We start from the raw sequence: 21,348 nt of genomic DNA, 5'->3' as shown, positions 1-21,348 counted from the left end.
GCCAAGCCAGCTATTTTAAAACTCAAAAGGCATAACAAATATTAGGATGAACAATTTTAAGCCAAATATTAGCTATTTCTGGCAGAGCAGAAAGGAACATTTAGCAGGTCTGAATATGCACCTTGGGCTGTGTGTGGGAAGCTTTGGACGAGCATTCCTAAAGACAGTGCCTGCCTAGGCTTACCCGAGTCTGCATAATATTACACAGAGTTCGTCAGTGGCCCGAATCAATTCCTTTAAAGGTAATAATTAAATAGATAATACGGAGAAGGCAAAAACGTTCACAGGTGACATGACAGCTCAGTGTTTACACAGTTACAAGCTTCTTTCAAGGCACTCAAAACCTTCCTGTTTCCCCCTTTTAAATGATGATTATAACTGTCAGAGTGATGTGTTGGTAACTTTAAAATCACCGTGAACTTCAGTGGGGTTGACTGGAAAGTGTTAGAGAAGGCATACTTTTTAATGACCCTAATGAAAAGATATGAGATGGCAACTCTGGCTTGCTTGTGCATCTTTTGATGTGTAAGAATATTCTTACGTCTCCTTGCATGGGAAAAAGCCAAGGAAAACATCATCAAAACACCTGGCAGCGCTGCTACGCGAGGCCTAGAGGAGACCTATTTGCATTTGACTGAAAATGTTTGGTCTGAAAAAGAAATCGATGTATGTATTATAAAACAACGTATTAAGTAGCATAAATATTATTTACTATTTCTCAAAATAGTGAATACTTTAGTCAGCTAAGGAAAAGTATACATGTATGTGTGTAGGCAAATATATAGTATATATAAAATATATTAACAGGTATATGTAAACTTAGATATACAGTATATATAGAATGTATATGTATGTATGTGTGTAGGCAAATCTCTATATAAAATATATTACCATGTAAACTTACATATGTTTTATATATACTATATATTTGCCTACACACATACTATGTATTTTATATATACTATATATTTGTATATATAAAATATAGTTAATATGTTATATATTTGTTATATGTTAATGTTTAGCATGTATATATAAAGATACATAAGTAAAATTTCATATACATGTTTATATATGTTTATATATAAATACACCTATATATGTTTATATATAGGTGTATATATAAACATAGATGCATATGATTATAATCATGTATACATTTAATATATATGAGATGTATATATGAGCTTTTCTGCTCTGCCAGAAATAGCAAATATATATTTATATATTAACATGTGTATATATATTTATATATAAGCATATATAAGTATATATTAACATGTATATATGTAAGTATATGTAAATATATATGTGGTTTTTCTTTCTGTTTGCTTGTCAGGAATAACCAAGTTTAATATCAACTGTATTAATGCATCTAGTTCATGGTATATTCGTTTCACTACCGACTATAAAATACAAAGGCTAAATTATTTGCAAAATCTCTTCTTACTCTCTTCATTGTAGTTGTTTATGTATTTTTATTTCCAGGCACCTCAGATCATTTTCTTCATTTGTGACATTAGCCGTAATAGAAATTTCCGTTGTTTCTCCTCTTCTAAGATGCTCTGGTGGGGCATCCAGTTGCAAAGACACAGTGTCACCCCGCGCTGCTGCAGCCCCCCTCTTCCTGTCGCCCACTCCCCCTTGCAGCCTCCCTGCCTCGGTACCGCTTAAACCAGCGCCGTATCCGCCTCCCTGCTTCGGTACTGTGTTTAAACCAGGGCCGTATCCGCCTCCCTGCCTCGGTACCGCTTAAACCAGCGCCGTATCCGCCTCCCTGCCTCGGTACCGTGTGTAAACCAGGGCCGTATCCGCCTCCCTGCCTCGGTACCGTATGTAAACCAGGGCCGTATCCGCCTCCCTGCCTCGGTACCGTGTGTAAACCAGGGCCGTATCCGCCTCCCTGCCTCGGTAACACGTGTAAACCAGGGCCGTATCCGCCTCCCTGCCTCGGTACCGTGTTTAAACCAGGGCCGTATCCGCCTCCCTGCCTCGGTACCACATTTAAACCAGGGCCGTATCCGCCTCCCTGCCTCGGTACCGTGTTTAAATCAGGGCCATATCGTCTCTGTCCCCAGGGTGGGAAGCCTCTTCTGTAGTAAGTGCACGTGATATTCTGCATACTGATGGGAACTCTTTGACAAGGAAGAAAACAGTGAGAATCTGTGGAATGATGCCCATTAGCTTGGTTACAGGGAACAGGGGTTCACTGAGGATTCACTTACCATATTCTGTTGGCAAAGCCAATAAAACTGCTGGAATTTCTGGGACATGAGAAGCTGGGCACTCCCAACAGCACTCCTGATTTTACCGAGAACTGTTTAAAACAAAAACAAAAACAAGAAAACAACAGCTTCAAAACTGGGTCAATTACACAAAAGCAGAAACATCACACCAAGGGAGCAGGTCCCACTGGAGATGAAAACTGACGACTTCATTGTGCCGAGCGTGTTCGCTGGTGAGTTGTGCCTCAGTCTGCTCGTCCCCAACTCATGAAGGAAATCCAGAGATGACCAGATGTCACTGTGAGGACATTCTCCTTGGTACTGGGAGAAACTTAGTTTAGAAAGGCGGCCTATACCTCAGGGAGTTTTCCTTATTTTGGCATCAAGATTATTTCAGTGCTGCTGTTTGGATGAGCTGGAAGACACAAGAACACGTATGAGTAAAAGCAACATCGAGTTCTTCCTATTTTTATGGACTCTAATGTGTTAGTGAACTCTGTTAGATGTGAATTCCTTCATTTTTAGAAAAAACACATCCATATGTGTTCTCTCATTGGATTCAATTAAATAATTTCTAATGAACTGTGGGCAGTTATCTCCTGGCAGTGCTGTGAGGTATGTGTTACGTAGGAAGAGGCTGCATGGACAGAGGCCTCACAGGAAGGTCGTAGCAGCTAAGAAGACGTGGCTTCCCTCCTGGAGATGGCAAAAGAGTCACAAGTTACTGAATATGCTCACAGCTACTAAACTCACCAGTCCATGTACCCAGTATATGTGTAATGCTAACGCTACATTTCTGAGTATGCTATGAGTCAGCAGGCCACAGTTTAGTACGAAGAATTAATCTACAAATGGTTCCTAATTGCAATGACTTTATTTGATTAATCAAATACTAATTTTTTTTTTTTTGAGATAGGGTCTCCCTTTATCGCCCAGGCTGGAGTGCAGTGGTGCAATCAATCTTGGCTCACTGAAACCTCCACCTCCCAGGTTCAAGCAATTTTCCGGCCTCAGCCTCCGGAGTAGCTGGGATTACAGGTGCATGCCACCATGCCTGGCTAATTTTGTATTTTTAGTATAGATGGGGTTTTTCCATGTTGGTCAGGCTGGTCTCGAACTCCCGACCTCAGGTGATCCGCCCGTCTCAGCCTCCCAAAGTGCTGGGATTACAGGCGTGAGCCACCGTGCCTGGCTGTAAAGTTTTTTAAAAGAATATACTGTATGTGTGTGTGTTTATTTTGATTGATTGATTTATTTTTTTTGAGATGGAGTCTCGCTCTGTCACTTAGGCTGCAGTGCAGTGGCGTGATCTTGGCTCACTGCAGCCTCTGCCTCCCGAATTCAAGTGATTCTCCTACCTCAGCCTCCCGAGTAGCTGGGATTACAGGCGCTTTCCACCAAGCCCAGCTAATTTTTGTATTTTTAGTAGAGACAGGGTTTCACCATGTTGGCCAGGCAGGTCTTGAACTCCTGACCTCCGGTGATCAGCCCGCCTTGGCCTCCCAAAGTGCTGGGATTGCAGGCGTGAGCCACCGCGCCCGGCCCCATACTCTCTCTTGAGTCTGCTATCAGCATGGTCACCACTTTGTAAATAGTAGCTTTGGTAGATCCTAGCTCACCATGATCCTCAAAACCACACAGGAATCCACTGGAACCCATTTCTTACCAGTGCACCCTGGGCCCACTGATCTCTGCTGGGTTTTATTTGCCGCAGCGACAATTCAATGTTATTCCATAGAGCGTGCCCAGTACACGTATGCAGCTTTTCTGTGCCTGGGTCAGCGCGTGGGGCCGGGGCTGCCCACCAGGCAGGGGGCAGATGATCTACGATCTCATCACCTCTCATTTCACACCACGTCTCCCCATCACTGGCTTTCAGCATGGGTGCTTTAAGGTGGGGCTGTCTTTCCTGAGCTTGCTCACGGGGTGTCATCTGCTGCTTCTGGCCGAGCTGATTATTCCGCCTGCTCTTTTTGCTCTCCCTGCAGATTCTCTGCAGAGCACAAATCACTAACCTACAGGACACACCCTAAAACTGAAAGCGCTGCTGGTTTAACTAGCCCAGCCCTTTCTCCTGCTTTCGCTGGAAGGAAGCCACAGGAAGCTGGCTTTCCAAGGCTAGTGGAAAATGGTGTAGGAAAAGGGGGCATTTATCCTGGAGATTTGCCCCCTTGAATGCAGAGGCGAGAGATCCATCCCCACTTACATCTGCGGCTTTATGTACTTCACGAGGGAATACTGATGTGCTGGAGGTTTTGCCTAGACACATGCAGGTGCTTGGAGCTCAAGGGGCCTTGCAGACCCACCTGTGCCTCACCTGGGGCTCTTGTGCTGGGCATGGCCTGACTCAAGGGGTCCAGGTGGGGCCAGAGAGTCCGTTTCTTTCTACGTTTAGGAGATGCCCCTGGTGGCTCCCTAGGCACACCTGACTGTGGAAGCCTAGACAGCATTTCCAGAAGTCAAAACTGAGGTCCAGGGAAGTGAAATCAATCCTCGTGTAGGTTCTTCCACAACAGCTCTTCCCCCAAACATTCCTTAACAGTCAGTCCCAGAGACAGTTACCGGTGAGATTCATTCCACACGATCCAGAAACTGGCATCCTGCCGCCCAAGCTAGGGTGCTGCGGTGTCTCCTCCTTAGCCCGACTTTAGGGAAAAAGAACTGCATGTCATGGGCACAAAGGGCCTTAATGTTCATGTAATAAAATGCTATGAGCCAGTTGAAAATGACGTTGCAGAGATAACCTTGATTTGAAAGGGCTATGGCACGCTGTGACCCAGAAGTCAACCACACAGCAGTGTGTGCGGTATGTCCCTCATTTTTTAGAACATGAAGGTCTGGCATTCTGTACCATGTGTGCTTCAAAGTGATTTTCTCCTGGGTAGGATAATGGACTTAAAAACGTATTTTTCTGTCTTGTCTTATTTTTCTAAAATGAAGATTGTTTTGCTCTCTAAAGTTTTATTATGAAACCTTTCACACATGCAGAAAATGGGAAAGAAAAGTGTAGCCCATAGCTCCCTCCCCGTTCCATGGGCGGCAGTAAGTGTTGTCCTGTGTTCTCTCTTCCTGAGGCCTTTACCGGCAACCACCTTGTAGACCCAGGGCCACTGTCACCCCCAGGAAGGTGACAATAGTTCCTGAATATCATCTAATTCTCCATTGCTTCTAGGGTATGAAAAAGATGAAAAAAGCATAACTTTTAATAAAAGCAAGTAACTCGGATAACACTTTGGCATCGTTTCAGTCTTGAAAAGAAGGATGGAAGGTTGTCTGTCGGGCATCTTAACACTGGGGCCTTGTGTCGTTCACAAATCCACTTCAAGACAGGCTGCTCTTCCTTGGACCTGATTTGCCAGCCAGCCTGGGAATGGAGAGGGGAGGGGAGGACTGGAGAAGGAAGCCAGGAGCCCCTGGCCACATGGCATGGGATGGAGCTGGCAGGGCTCTGAGTTGGGGTGAGTCTGGGGGTGAGGGGGAGTGGAGGGGCCGCTGCGGTCGGTCGAGAAGCAGATGGAAGCAGTGGGGCTTGAGTGGTTTCTTGAAAGGGGTGACGGTGAAAGCTCCTCATCCTTCCTGTGCATTCCGATGCCCCCAAAATTAACGTGTTCTGCAGCCCTGGTCTCGCTGATGATGAAGGGAGGAATCATCTTTGCTTTTGTAATGTTGAATTTCTATTTCTTTTGTATTCTAAAACCTGGGTAATTAATGAAGATATTTAAAGGGACTATTTTAAGCAAGTTGTTGCTGCAGAAATATATAGAAGTGGATGAATAAATGAATTTATTTTGCCAACTCTATGCTTCCTCAAACTAATTTAAAAGTCAATCAGTTTCTTAAAATTTGAAGTTTAATCCCCAATTTTCACATTCCCTTTAAAATGGAATTCAACTGAACTGTTAATACAAGTACTTCAATTTATACTCTTTAACACAACATGAACACATGGGAAAATCTTGGTATCAATTTAATGTAGTGGAGAGTTATTATAAAGGGAATAAATTGAATATTGCTAGGGAGAGATAATGAATGTCAAAAAGTGTAGCTAATGACATGCCTGCTAATGGTAGGAGAATTTTGCTGTTCAGTGAATGAGAATGATCCTATCTGATGCCAATAATGTAAATAGCTTCCTATAATTGCAAAGAAGTTGAAGTGAAAATTCAATTTATTCTCTTCCAGTATATGTCTCTAATTTTGCCATAGTTTAGACACTTGCAGGAGCTATACTAAGGACTAATTCTCATCAGAATGCAAATTCACAAAGAACCTGCTAGAACCCTTGCCTTCGATGTACAAAGAAATTTGATATACTTGGCTCTTTTATTTTTTCTATAATTCCAATTCTATCTAAATTTGGTATGATGTAACATAATTTACACTATTCTGGTGTTCTAATATTTGAGATGGATTTTTATAAAATTTGCAGAGAGTCGGAAATGATCATTTGAGTATTTGTAACCTCTCTGATCCCCTGAGATTCCCTTGTAACTAATTTTGTAGTGGGGTCTGCCAAAGCTACGGCTCCCAGAAGTCTCCTTTCAAGATCTCGAGCCTCATCATTTTCATGTTTTTGAGCACATGTTTCTGTGTGTTTTTAATGGATTTATCACAGTTGTACATATTCTTGGGGGCACATATGATATTTGAACACATGTCTACAATGTGCTAAGATCAAATCAGGATGACTGGGACGTGCATCACCTCAAACATTTATCTGTGTGTGTTGGGAACATTATGATTCTTCTAGCTAGTTTGAAATACACGATACATTGTTAACCATGTTTTCTTACTTTACTATTGTATACTAGAACTTATTTCTTCCACCTAACTGTATTTTTGTACCCATTAGTATGAATCAACCTCTCTTCCTCCTCTCTCCTGTTCTGGTAACCACCAATCTCCTCTCCACCTTCATGAGCTCTGCTTTTTTTTTTTTTTTTTTTTTTTGGATGGAGTCTCCCTCTTGTTGCCCAGGCTGGAGTGCAGTGGCATGATCTTGGTTCACTGCAACCTCTGCCTCCCAGGTTCAAGCGATTCTCCTGTCTCAGCCTCCTGAGTAGCTGGGATTGGGATTACAGGTGTGCGCCACCGTGCCTGGCTAACTTTTGTATTTTTAGTTGAGATAGGATTTCACCATGTTGGCCAGGCTGGTCTCAAACTCCTGACCTCAGGTGATCTGCCTGCCTTATCCTCCCAAAGTGCTGGGATTACAGGATGAGCCACTGTGCCTGGCCAAGCTCTAAATCTAAGTGAGATTATGCAGTGTTTATCTTTCTGTGCCGGGCTTATCTCACTTAACATAACCTCCAATTCCATCCATGTTGCTGCAAATGACAAGACTTAATTCCTTTTTTTATGGCTGAATAATATTCCACTGTGAATGTTATTCACACACATTTCTTTCTTACCACATTTTCTTTATCCATTTATCTACTGATGGGAACCTAGGTCTCTTCCATATCTTGGCTAACATGAATAATGCTGCAATAAACATGTGGGTGCCAAAATCCCTTTGACATATGAATTTCCTTTCGTTTGGGTCTATGCCCAGCAGGACGATGGCTGGATCACATGGTGGTTCTATTTCTAGTTTTTGAGAAATCTCCATACTGCTTTCCATAGTGGCTACTTCATATTCCAACCAGCAGTGTGCAAGATTTTCCCCTTCTTCTGCATCTGTGACAGAATTTGCTGTTTTTTTGTCTTTGTGATAATAGCCATTCTAGCTGGGATGAGGTGATATCTCATCGTGGTTTTGATTTGCATTTTCCTGATGGTCAGTGGTGTTGAATCTTTTATCACATACCTGTTGGCCCCTTGTATGTCTTCTTTTGAGAAATGCCTATTCAGGTCTTTTGCCCATTTTTGATTTTTTTTTTTTTTTTTTTTTTGCTGTTATTTGAGCTCATTGTATATTCTGGTTCTTAGTCCCTTGTCAGATGGGCAGTTTGCAGACATTTTCTCCCATTCTGTGAGTTGTCTTTTCACTTTGCTGACTGTTTCCTTTTCCTGTGCTGACAAGAATCCATGTCTTTTTATGGTCTGATTTCCCCATGACCATTTAGTTGGGTTGTGTGGCAACATCTTCATAGGTGCTTAGCAGAGGCTTGGTCAGTGGGTTGATTCTCTTAGTCTGATCTGCATAATGGACACAGTCCATGACTTGCATCTCCCAGGAGGTCTGGAAGCAGTGGACGTTCCGTTAAGCTGTGCGATACATTGACCCCTAAGGCTGGTAGCTGCCAATATGCACACAGGCATCTGCTGTGCTCAGAACATCATCAGTATTTCTGATTCCTCAGTCTTCTCTGTTGGTCTGATACCACCTGGGCCAACCATGGACACAGGCACAGTTTCTCTGTGACCATGTCGTCCTCGTGCCCTGCATGGAGCATGTGTTCTGCTCATTCTCAGAGTCTCTCTGGGCTCTTTGTCATCTGCTGACCCCTCTGTGAGTGCTGACTGCTGGGGTGCTTCTCCCCATCCAGACCATTGTGTCTCAGCATGGAAGATGGCCCAGGAGATACAATGTCACACATCTGATCCCGGCTCTTGTGTTAATATGACTTGTGGTCATTCTGGCTGTAAAAGGAGACCTTAGTGAGCAAATCCCTATGCTCCTCCCAGCATTAGTGTTTGCCTTGAATGTGTATCTGACCCGGTGAACATGTAGGTTATTCACTACTTCGGGAGGAGTTGTTTGGGGCAAGGAAGTTTCCGATACTGTTTGAAAGATCCTGTGTGTACATGTGCTCCCTTGGTGAGTTCTTGATGAGAGTCGCATCTCAATGGAATTATTCAATAAAGTCTTAGCTTGGGAAGGATTCCTTTTGTTTTAGAAAATATGCAAATTTTTCATTTTTCCTTTATGTATTTACCCATTTGGTTTAACATAATACAAAAATCTTAAAACATTAGTAATGATTTACAGTGTCTTGAAAGTACTTTTATTAACAATAAGCAGCTGGCATTAATGTGACTTTATGCAGACCAGCATTTCTTTGGGTTCACGATAGTTTTTATTAACCATAGAAGATTGACTGAATCTAGATTCATTCAATCAGTCGAGGGAACTGTGTTATGAAATTACATTTTGGGCAAAAATTACTTCATGTAATGGAAATTTCAATATTCAGAGATCAGAGTTTTAGTCTCATAAGCCATTTAATCTAATCTTTATTTTAAAAAGTACCATAACCAATAACCCTGTATCTACTCCTAAAATTAGGACTGGAAATTAAGGTTATCATCTTACCTTTTAAACATTTAGGGAAGTATCTGAACTTGATTAATATTGTGCTAGTTTTATGGACAAAGCACATAGATAAGAGGCATAACAAGTGTTTTGACATCTGTCCACAAAAAGATGAAGGTATCTGGGCAATTTAAGAAATTAAGAAAATCACAAAAAGTATCAAGTTCATCCATTCTCTGTTCCTTGTGTTCAAAGTTTATAGCAATGCAGTTACATTTTCTGATTAAAAATTAGCCGGGCGTAGGGGCACTCAGCTGTAATCCCAGCTACTCAGGAGGCTGAAGCAGGAGAATTGCTTGAACTCAGGAGGCAGAAGTTGCAGTGAGCTGAGATCGCGCCACTGCGCTCCAGCCTGGGTGACAGAGTGAGACTTCGTCTTAAAAAATAAAAAATAATATATATATATAGTGGAGCAAAGACAAGCAAAATCAGGCTCATTTCAGTGGATGTCTATAGAATGGAAAGTGTGTAAGCTACTCCCAGCCTCCATAACTGAGGATGGCCAGGTGATTATTTGGGAGTCTGGATGTTCTGCTTTTATAAAGGTGTGAGCAGGAGTGTGGCATCCTGTCTGCTAAGACAGCCCCATCCTCCTGCTTCCCTTTCTTCCTCCCCATTCCTATTTGCCCGGCACTCTGTGCTAGGCGATGTGTGAGGCACTATTTGTGGATGATAAATGTCAAATGTGACCACTTCATTGAAGGAGCCTAAAATATCAAATGACAGCAGAGGGGCAGAGCTTTAGGCAAGTTCCATCATCCCCCAGGGCATGGGGAATGGCCCAGCCACAGAGGGCTCTGTGAGGTCAGGTAGCACAGACCCTCCCCCATAGGCAGGATGAAGGGCAGTGCTGACGTGAAGATCTTCCTCCAGAGGAAGGAGACAAAGGGGCCTCTGCTCCCCAGTTCTCTGCCTCTGTGTGGACTCTTGAATCTCCTTTTCTATCACCCCCATCCACCACCTTGACCAAATCCAACTGCGTGTCAAGGCCCAGCACAGTGCCGCCTTCTCCAGGAAGCCTTCTGAGAATCTTCCCAGGTGAAAGCATTGCTGAGACCTCAGAGTTTTTAAAGTACTTTATCTGTACTTCTCTTATGACACTAAGCAGTTTCCACTTCCTGTAAATAGTTTTGCCCTGGTCTTTTCCCACTGTTAGGTAATCAGTTAGGTCCTTTACCATGTCTTACTCATTGTTGCATCATTTTTGTCTATCGGAGAGTGGCTTGCTTCATCCTAAGTAATCAATAAATATCCACTGAATGCAGACATCACTGAGAGAGTCGAGAGGAGGATCCTGATGGCTCAAAAAAGGTAAAAAACAAGACAAAACAAAAATCCCACAACAAAACCAAACGTGTTTAGGGGAATATAATTCAGAGGCAGCAAAAATTAACTTTCCACCCTACCTTACTGAAGAAAAATAGTTTTTCAGATGCCTAATAATAAGGTAAGTGAAATTTAAATACTAGATATCCTGGCTGGGCGTGTTGGTTCAGACCTGTAGTCCTAGCATTTGCAAGGCCAAGGTGGGCAGATCACTTGAGGCCAGGAGTTCAAGATCATCCTGGCCAACATGGTGAAACCATCTCTACTAAAAATACAAAATTAGCTAGGTGCTGTGGTGCGTGTCTGTAATCCCAGCTACTTGGGAGGCTGAGGCAGGAGAATCACTTGAACTCGGGAGGCTGAGGTTGCAGTGAGCTGAGATCGTGCCATTGCACTCCAGCCTGGGAGAAAGAGCAAGACTCCCTTTCAAAAAAAAAAAAAAAAAAAAAAGTATATATCCTAAGATTTTGGAATCTTACTGTTGATTTGGGTCCCTATATGTCATCAAATTCAATTCTGTATGTAGTACTTTTATGGCATAATTTATAGAATATTTTGGAATGCCTCCAGTGACGGAAAACCAGGACTTACCGTGACACGGCCTCAGCATTAAAGCCCTTTGTAAGGACTTTCATTCTTGGTTTGAGAAATAATTTGCCTCCTTACAGCTCCTGCCACTTATTTTCCAATGGCTAATGCAGGAGAACCTTGGCCTCTGTCTTCGCAGCTGAGGGACTCTGTGGACCACACGTAGCTCACAGTGGTGGAGGACCAGAATGAGGTGAAGGGTCAGGGATGGGACACACCCTTGTCTGAAACAGTAGGTGAAAGGATGGGATGCACATCCAGCATGGAAGCAGGCAGTGGAAGGGGTGCTTCCCATAAGGGAACTTCTTGACTTGATGCCTTTGGACCATCGGGTGGAAAGGCAGAGCCTTCAATGTCAGAGGGCTGTGACTCCCAGACCCGAGTCACTGCTGGAAAGGCAGAACCTTCAACGTCAGACGGCTCTGACTCCCAGTCCCAGGTCACTGCTGGAAAGGCAGAGCCTTCAACATCAGAGGGCTGTGACTCCCAGTCCCAGGTCACTGCTGGAAAGGCAGAGCCTTAAATGTCAGAGGGCTGTGACTCCCAGTCCCGGGTCATTGCTGCTATTCTGTGATTTGGGGCAAGATCTTAATCTCTCAGAGCCCCAGTTTATCTGTAGAATGCTTACAATACTACCCACCTAGTCCACTGGGATGAGCATTAATGAGGTCTGTAGTGCATTCAGCACAGGACCTGACATATCATATGTGTTCAGGGAGAACTGGTCTAGATATTCTCTCTTTCTTTCTTTTTTGAGACAGGGTCTTGTTCTGGAGTGATGGTGGGATCTCGGCTCACTGCAACCTCCACCTCTGGGGCTCAGACAATCCTCCCACCTTAGCCTCCTGAGTAGCTGAGACTACAGGTATGTGCCACCACACCAGGCTACTTTTTAAAATGTTAATTATTATTATTATTTTTTTGGTAGAGACAAGGTTTCACTGTGTTGTCCAGGCTGGTCTAAAACTCCTAGGCTCAAGCAATCCTCCTGCCTCAGCCTCCCAAGTGCTGGGATTATAGGTGTGAGCCACTGTGCCCAGCTGAGGATTCTATTTTTTTTAAAAGATATCTTTTCAAAAATGATAATCCTTGAAAAAACGAAATTGAAAGTATGCACTAAACATGGAAAATGATGACAGGGGAAGTAGTCTCTGTGTTATAAACACAGTAATGGCTAATGTCTCAATGTCTTACACCTTCTAAAGAAGACTTTCTGAATGTCTCCCGAATGGGATAAACTCAAATGATAATAGGATACAATTTTATAGGCATTTTATGGGCTAAGCCCTGACAAACATGACCTCTTTGTAAATTTTTTCCTCTCTCCTCCTCCTCAAGGTGTTCTTTTGAGGAACCACATGGTGTAGAAAACACAGCTTGACTGAGTGACATGCAGTTCTCATCACCTACTCCCATCCTGGAAGGAAGGCACCCCAGCCCTACGCTGCCCCTGTCAGCACGCACAAAACCAGAGGTGGCAATTTAATTTGGCATCAACTTAGGCAATGCAGTTTTTCTGTGTTTTATCTTTGTGCTAAAGATTATAAATCCCTTTTATAATTAAGACAATTTGGCCAAGTTGAGGCATATACTAACAAGGGTGGAAGATGCTGCAGAAAATGAGTGATTTTTAGATATCAAAATTCTGAAGTCACTCTGTTAAATGTACCCTAACCATGAGAAATGCAAACGCTGTGTGAACGATCGGAACACGGCTACACTGACTTGCACCAGCCCCATGCAGCCGTGGGTGCTGCGGGGATTATGGGTGCTGTGGGGACTGTGGGTCACGTAGAAGGCAACATCTCCTCCCCAACATTCAGCGTCCAACGTCACCTCCTGTAAAGAATAGGTGGAATTTGATGATTAAGAGACAAATGTGGAAGAATAGGATTAGTCAATTAAAGCCAATGTCTTTCTTTCTTCATAGGTTCAGACCATAAGTTATAACAATAAAAAATCAGCACGCCAATGATTTTCTCAGACTGCCAAGGCTCCAAGGCCGTTGTTCTCTGTAAGTCACAGTCAACGTAGTTTCATCGTTGCACTTCTATTTCTAGGATTAGTGAATGCCCTATTAAAACAGCCATCTAGAAATGGAATGTCAGGGACAAATTCCCAAGGATCTCAGCTATCCTTTTGAAGTTCAGAATTTATAGTGATCTTGTCAATGTACAAATAAATTCACAGAAAAAGAAAAATACTTAGACCATAATTTGTCAAGACATTCAGAAATAGCTTTGCGAAATTGTACTGTGTTCAACATAAGCATTAGTTGTAGGTATTGTGCAATTATGTAATTGGTCTATAAACAAAGACAGGTGTTATTAGCTTAGAAGTCAAATACAGCAATTTATAACGGGTGCTGCTTCTGAACTCTTTTTTTTTTCTTTTTTTTTTTTTTTGAGACAGAGTCTCACTCTGTTGCCCAGGCTGGAGTGCAATGGCACGATCTTGGATCACTGCAACCTCTGCCTCCCAGGTTCAAGTGATTTTCCTGCCTCAGCCTCCCAAATAGCTGGGATTACAGGTACCTGCCACCACGCCCAGCTAATTTGTATTTTTAGTAGAGACAGGGCTTTACCATGTTGGCCAGGCTGATCTGTAACTCCTGACCTCAGGTGATCCGCCCACCTCAGCCTCCTAAAGTGCTGGGATTACAGGCGTGAGCCACTGTGCCTGGCCTGAACGGTCTTGACGGTAGGTTTCTCTAGGCAAATGGGAGAAAGGTGGAGAATAAGGGGCTGTCCCACGTGGAGAGGCAGAGGCACAGGTGAGCCCCAAAGGGGCTGGGACAGATCTGCCCTGGTGACACTGATAGAGGAATGACACGACCCTCCCATTCCACCCAGGAGTGAGACCTTTGAGCACATCATCACACAGTTAACTAACTTAATCTTTTACTTATCTGCAACTTTTCTTTGGCATAATGCCAACGCATTTTCTTGTAAAGCATGAGCTGGTAACAATACTAGAAAATAACATAAATGCTGCAAATTAAGTTTTTGCCAAAATTCAAGAGAACTGCTAAGTGGAATATCAGATCAACTATGCTCCCAAGAAAACTGTTAGCACAGTTGATCCTTCTATTCAACTTACCTGACAAAACACACACAATTTTCCTTTGATATCTTAGTGACTGCTTCTCTTTTCATGTAATTTATATCTTTTCTTAGAATTGAGGGAGATATACTAGAAAGCACGTTTATTTTCATTCACTCGAATACCAAAGGGAGGAACTTTTCTCCGTTAATGCTGTGATGTGCATATTTGCATTACTGAGAAATGATGTTTAAGAGGCCCCAGGGAAGCCTGAGCTCTTACTTTCCTCTGAGAGGTCGTTCTCCTCCGCCTCTCTCTCCATCTCTTTGCACCAGCCTTCCATCCTCTTTGTCTCTGCGTGCAGCAGCTTCAAAAACCACGAACCATCCCTGCGGCACGGAGACATTCTCCCAGTCTCTACCGTGTCGGCGGCGGGCTCCAGCCAGGGGTCCGGAGGGGGCAGGGTGGAGGTGTCCACTTGGGTCCGATAGTCTTCTCTATAGCTGAAGAGCCCCTGGGTCCGTACAGTTCTCACCGCGCCGTACTGGGTGGGGGTGCTGGGCTCGGAGTGCCGCTGGAAGGATGAGCCGAACTGGAGGCCTTTGTCCTCCATGGTGATGTGGCCTGGGAACCCCTCCAGCTCCAGGTCAGCTTGGACGGCGGCCGTGACGCTGTTAGAACGTTTAAAACGTCCATGTCTGCAAAAGGAGGGAAGGAAGACAAATGGTAGCCCTTCTGAGACGACTTCGTGCAACAAAATCCTACATGTCGCCTGTCAGGAGCGCACCTGAGCTAAGCAGCCTGGCGGCTCAAGGACGGGTGGTGTTTTGTCTATGGAAGAACATTTGGTTTTGCAAATCATTAAACTTTAACATCTGCCTAAGTTTCAGGGCCTAAATAATGCCCACTTGGGATTTAAGTTTATTGAATGATACAATGAGAGTTAACGTGTTTCTTGAAACCACTATTAGCAAATGGCTACCTCCCTTTCGGAAATATGCTATGAGCTTATGCAGCTGAGGCCATGGGTTGCTTCTTTTATGTAAACAATAGCCACATCATACTGAGTTTTAGTGGCTTCCAAATTGTGTTTCAGGGCCTGAGCCACTTCTATCTGGATAACTTAATATGTCCCCATTAACCCCTGTATGCAAAATAATGACTCCAAATTGTGACTTTGGCAGGTGTTAGAAAATCATTTTCACTGTCTATATTTTAATGTCATCCTTTCCACACAGCTGATCACCAAAATAGTTGGTAGGAAGGGGCTTATAGTTGGAGACCAGTATGCTGGGTGAGAACACTGTGAGCATGTGTGTGCATGTGGGTATGCTCTGTATGTCTGTGTTTGTGTGGGATGTGTATATATGTGTGCCTGTGTGGTGTGTGTGTGTCTCTCTGTTCTACATAGCCCCAGCTACTGCAGCCATCCCTGTGGCTCTGCAGGCTGAACCCACAGAAGCACACAGCTGTGCATGCAGCTGGTTAGTGACGCTGCCACATGTTCCCTTTGCTGGGGGCACAGGGAGGGACACTGAGCCACAGAGCAGGATGGAAGGCAGCCTGCCCGGCTCCCAGGTGCAGAAGACGGCCAGGTTCTAGGAGGTCTCTTGGAAACTGGGGAAGCCATTAGCTGGGGTCGGAATTTCTTTGCAATCACAATCTCCATAGGGCGGGTTAGGGCGGGTGCTAAAACGCTCCCTGATGAGGGAGGCCACCCAACACTGTCCCTGTCAGACACTGGCTGAGCCCTCACATATAATATTCTCATCAAAGTTTGTTTTTATGAAATAGACAATACCTGCTATTTTAAATATAAACTAAAATGATCGTCCTGCCTTGTTCTAAAAATAACACTAATGGACATCACTTTGTATTTTTTGTTTCCAGGTAATATTTTTGAAGTGAAACAATTTCACGGTGTATGAAGGCCTTGAACGTGCTTTGCTGTCTTTCTATCATTTTACGTGTAACATGACAAGGCGTGAGGCCCGCATTAGCATCACCCTCAGCCCGTCCTTTCCTTTGGATCAAGGACTCTGACTTTTGGGCCGTCAGCTGCTCTGCTTTCAGAGGTGATAAATTACTTTGGAAAGAATTACTCCCTGGCCTCTTGCAAAAACAAGACATAGGTGGGTGTTAATTCATACTCGAGGGTTATCAATGGAAAAGTATAAACGTATGGCCCTGTTTCCACAAGGACAGGCATGATTGAGGGCCGACAGGATCTAGGAGCCTCCATCAGGCATTTGACAAAGAGTGCTCGCTCGGGGGTCACCGCGTGTCGGGAGGGGCTGAGTTACCGCTTCTCATCTTCCACTTGCACCCCGACAGAGTGGTATTCCCGCAGACCGCGGCTCTCCGTGTCAGAATCTGTGGCTGTTTCCACCTGATTCAACAGAGAACGTCTTATTTTAGTAGTGAAACATGGGGCCTGGGCAAGGGACTGTTTTGTTGTTGTTGTGGATTTGCTGTAATTAATTACGCATTTGTTTAATTAATGCAGCGGTGCACTTGACCCAGTAAAACCGCACAGAGGGAAATGCATTCACATTGGAGTAATTACATCGCTCCTGCGTCTCATCGCATTTTACATAACTACCTGAACTCAGTGCTGCACTTTGGTCTTCTAAATGTATGCAAATAAAACTGCTTAGTTCAGCTCAGGCAAAAAATAGGTTTTGTTGAACTGCATTATTACAGGACTTAAAAGCTCTTAGCACGCCCTACGGTGAAGAAAGTACAGCATGAACCAAACATAGCTAATGACAACAAATAAGCGATTTAATAGAGTTATACTGATGGCTGCATCCACATACAGAAAGACACAGAAAGGAATTTAAGCATTGATCAGAAACAGAGGCAAACTCTCCACCTTGATCTCCATAGAGCTGTCTCACATCTTCTAAGAGGATGGCCAGCAGGGTGATGTCAGATCAGAACAGAAATCATGTATTCCACAGAGAATTCTGACTGCGGCTGTATGTGCCAAAAAGTCCCCACAAACCCACCAAGCGTTTCAATGATCATCAGCTATGTAAAGTTATCCCACAACGGGAATTCTAGTACAGTACGTTTTCTAAAAAAAACAAAACCAAACCAAGTAGGAAAACTCTGTGAAACCAAAGGTTACTTAAGCCATTGATATGATTCCAGGCACTCAGTCATTCCTCTTTCCAGAAAAATATTACCTATTGTATCAAAGAAAAATATTACCTATTGTATCAAAAGGACTCTTGACCCCTCTCTGAAATGTCATAGCTAAGTTATAAAATCTCTCTTTTCTTAAAAATATTACTCATCACTACAAGGAAAAGGTGCAAAACATTAAATAATTCTGACCCTGTCCTCTGTGAGAAATCTTTCTTTTCTTAAAAATATTACTGATCACTACAAGGAAAAGGTGCAAAGCGTTAAATACTTCTGACCTGTCCTCTGTGAGGCGAAAGAGAGGAGCTGCACGTTAACATTTGAGTTGCAGTTTGTGACTGTCCTAAGGTTAAGCCTGTGTCAACGAGGACTGGCTCAGATTTGTGGCTAAGAGAAGTAATGATGGTAACAGCGAAGACTTATTTGGTGCGTACCCTGCCCCAGGCACTATGCTGAGGTTTCAGCGTTATCACGTGTAATGCACACAATAACCCCAAGGATGTTTCCAGCCCCAGGAGAGAGCTGGGGGGTCAGAGGAGGGGGGTGACTTGCTCAGGAGCGCCCCCTGGTTGGGGTCAGGGCCAGGGCTCTTGCCCGGATCTCTCTGACTCCAGAGCCGTGTGCGGCACAGAAGAGCGCGAGAAAACCTTGGAGCTCTCGGCCGGCCATGGAGCCAGGGGAACGGACAGAGACGTCCACTTTCACCGGGTGTAATTCTGAAGACAGGTGCAGAAGCGGTCTGGGATGCGTGTTTGCAGAAGCTGACCCTAGACTGGGATGCGTGTTCTGATAGCTGGGTGAGACGGGCTGCAGGAGGAAGAACATTCTTGAGTGAAGAGCCTGGCCTTCCTGTCAGAATTTTCCATTCCTGTTTCTAGTTTTAAGTGGGTCACGGCTTTATTAAACCTTACTTGCTCGACATAAACATGATTAGTGTTATTTTACACAAAGGATTGTAATACAATTAATACATTTAAAATTCCATGTCTGTATATATGGAGCTGCCTCGTGTTGTAACTGCAAAGGATTCCATTTTATGAGTATAGCCTAGTGCATTTAATGAGCCTTCAGTGGAGGGGATATTTGGTTATTTCTAGTTTTCTGCCATTATAAATGATGCTGCTATATAAATACATGTCTGTACTTGTGTGAAAACTTCTGTGAATATATTCACCGGATGGGAGGTCTGGGTCAGAGGCATTTGCACTTTATAATTTTGGTAGATATTGTCAAATCTGATATGAGTGAAATAAATGAATACTTTTAAAGATATTTTGTAAAAGGAACACTCGTTTTTATCATAAAAATGTGGAGAATATTTGTCTCACTTATTCTATTTCTAGGAATCCAGCCTAAACAAAGGATCTTAAATTCTGACCAATGTGTGAGGTGTTCATTGCAGCATTATTTATAAAGTAGCACCTGGGGAGAATGAGGGTGATACAGTGGGATAGGAATGTGCAGTAAGTCTTTATTTACTTGTGACACAGGATGGAGCTGGGCATGGTGGCTCATGCCTGTAATCCCAGCACTTTGAGAGGCTGTGGCAGGAGGATCACTTGAGCCTAGGAGTTAGAGACCAGCCTAGGCAACATGGCAAGACCCCATCTCTACAAAAAAGAAAAAAGAAATTAGCTGAGTGGTAGCGCCTGTGGGACAAGCTACTCTGCAGGCTGAGGCAGGAGGATCACTTGAGCCCAGGACATTGAGGCTGCAGTTAGCTGTGATTGCACCACTGTACTGCATCCTGGGCAATAAAGTGAGACCCTGTCCCTAAAAAATAAAGATGGTTATAAAGATAACCTCAAGAATGCTTATAATACAGACTTTAAAGAACACAGGTTAACAGGTGCCATGGACCACAATTACCAGGGGCATGCACACACGTAGAAACACTCACTCATACTCACAGGCATGTATGTGTACCATGAAAAAGAAAAATATAAAAAAAGTAAAAGGAACTTTTCCTTCCTTTCTCTGTCTCCAAATTTCCTCTAATATATTTTTGTTATTTTTATAGTGAATTTGAAAAATAATATAGCTTTTGGAGCTGGTCAGATTCTGCTACTTGCTGGCCATGCAACTCTTAGGAAAGTCTTTTTAATTTTGTTGTATCTTTGCTTCCTTGTCTCAAAGAGGGGGACACCCAATGCCTCAGTTAACTGATGTAAAACTCTCAGCCTGAGGCCTGACTGACTCAAGTAGGTTCATCCACAGCAAATGCAAATTCCCTGTTCTCTCATCCCAGCTTTAAGGACGTTCAGGTGGATAGTGGCATGTATATTACATTAAAGGCACAAGCACATGATGAACTGCGCAGATTTTATCGTGGCTGTCTTATGAAATCTTTCTAAGGAAAATGAAGTTCTCCATTGCTGGAAGGTAAAGTCTGAAGGGGACATGGTAAAATCATACTTGGCCAAGAGGAGCTAAGTATTTATCAATTTCAGAAATCCTGGACATAGAGAGGCTTCATGTGAGACAGAAAAGCAAATCTGGGACAAAGAAAATAAATTATTTTGTACAATGGAAAGGTAACTCAAGAGTCTTTTCCAAAGGAAATTCTGACTAAAGTAGGTTTAAAAAGTTTTGAGGCCAGGCACACTGGCTCACATCTATAATCCCAGTGCTCTGCAAGGCTGAGGGGTAGGATCACTTGAGCCCACGAGTTTGAGGCTGGAGTGAGCTGTGATTGCACCACTGCACTCCAGCCTGGGCAACACAGCAAGCCCTCATCTCTTAAAGTTTTGAAAAAATATATATGGGTGCAAGAAAAAAGATGAAAGAGCAAAATCACTGTCCCACCTCCCCTGCAGCCCCAGGGTAGCAGCAGCGTCAAAGCCAACCAGCCCCCTCTGAGCCCAGCCCACGTGGGTGGGGCTGGCAGCAGGAACCGCTCACTAGTAATACTGGGCCAGGGTGTGCCAATCTGTAATCTTTGCTCTCCCAACAAGCTCATTTTCTGCTCTTCCTTCAACACCTCATACATAGCAGGGCAGATGCCCTGAATTCGATGCAAACTCCCATTTCCCTCTGAGACGTGCTCTGCCTCCAAGAGTTACGGGTGAGTGGCCAGCCCTGCCTGTGAGGCTTTGAGCTCTGGGGCAGCCGTGAGGAAGAGCAGCTGACTGTGTGCCTGGAGAATCAGGCAGACACTTTTATCACAGGCAGGACATTCAGAATGGACAGGCACAGAGTCTTTTCCAGGCTGCCCCTGCCTTCTCACACCCTGGCAAGATCATAGAATAGAAACTGATCTCATTGGCTGGGCATGGTGGCTCATGCCTGTAATCCCAGCACTTAGGGAGGCCGAGACAGGTGGATCACCTGAGGTCAGCAGTTTGAGACCAGCCTGGCTAACATGGTGAAACCCCATCTCTACTAAAAATACAAAAATTAGGCGTGGTGGCACATGCCTGTAATCCCAGCTGCTCGGGAGGCTGAGGCAGGAGAATGATTTGAACTCAGGAGGTGGAGGCGGAGGCTGCAGTGACCTGAGATTGTGCCACAGCACTTCAGCCTGGGCAACAGAGTGAGACTCCATCTCAAAAAAAAAAAAATTAAAAATAAAAAACAACAAAAAAAACTGATCTCATTTATAAAGGTGGGGCTTGCAAGGCACCAGGGACAGAAGGATCCTGAATGTTAGACCAGGCCTCCATGCCACCTAACCGTAGTATCTGAGAGCTGTAAACATTTCCCAGAGTTCCCCAAACACACACATGCACACAAAAGAAAATGGAAAACTTAGCAGGAGAG

General features: G+C 43.8%; 1 protein-coding gene across 3 annotated transcripts in view; it reads right to left on the bottom strand.

The window, feature by feature from the left end:
* Positions 1 to 21,348, bottom strand: part of DLGAP2 (DLG associated protein 2) — an 858,034-nt gene that overhangs the window by 10,359 nt on the left and 826,327 nt on the right. For all 3 annotated transcript variants that reach the window (XM_063726493.1, XM_054561150.2, XM_054561151.2), the window contains 3 exons: positions 16,743 to 16,828; positions 14,722 to 15,137; positions 2,226 to 2,317 (listed from right to left, as the gene is read on the bottom strand). In XM_063726493.1, coding sequence (XP_063582563.1) covers positions 2,226 to 2,317; positions 14,722 to 15,137; positions 16,743 to 16,828 — 594 coding nt within the window. The remainder of the gene's footprint in view (positions 1 to 2,225; positions 2,318 to 14,721; positions 15,138 to 16,742; positions 16,829 to 21,348) is intronic.

The sequence above is a fragment of the Pongo abelii genome, chromosome 7, assembly GCF_028885655.2.
Source record: "Pongo abelii isolate AG06213 chromosome 7, NHGRI_mPonAbe1-v2.0_pri, whole genome shotgun sequence".
In the NCBI taxonomy this organism is placed as follows: Eukaryota; Metazoa; Chordata; class Mammalia; order Primates; family Hominidae; genus Pongo; species Pongo abelii.
Note: the sequence above shows the minus strand (reverse complement) of the source record. Positions and strands in the feature narration are given on the sequence as shown.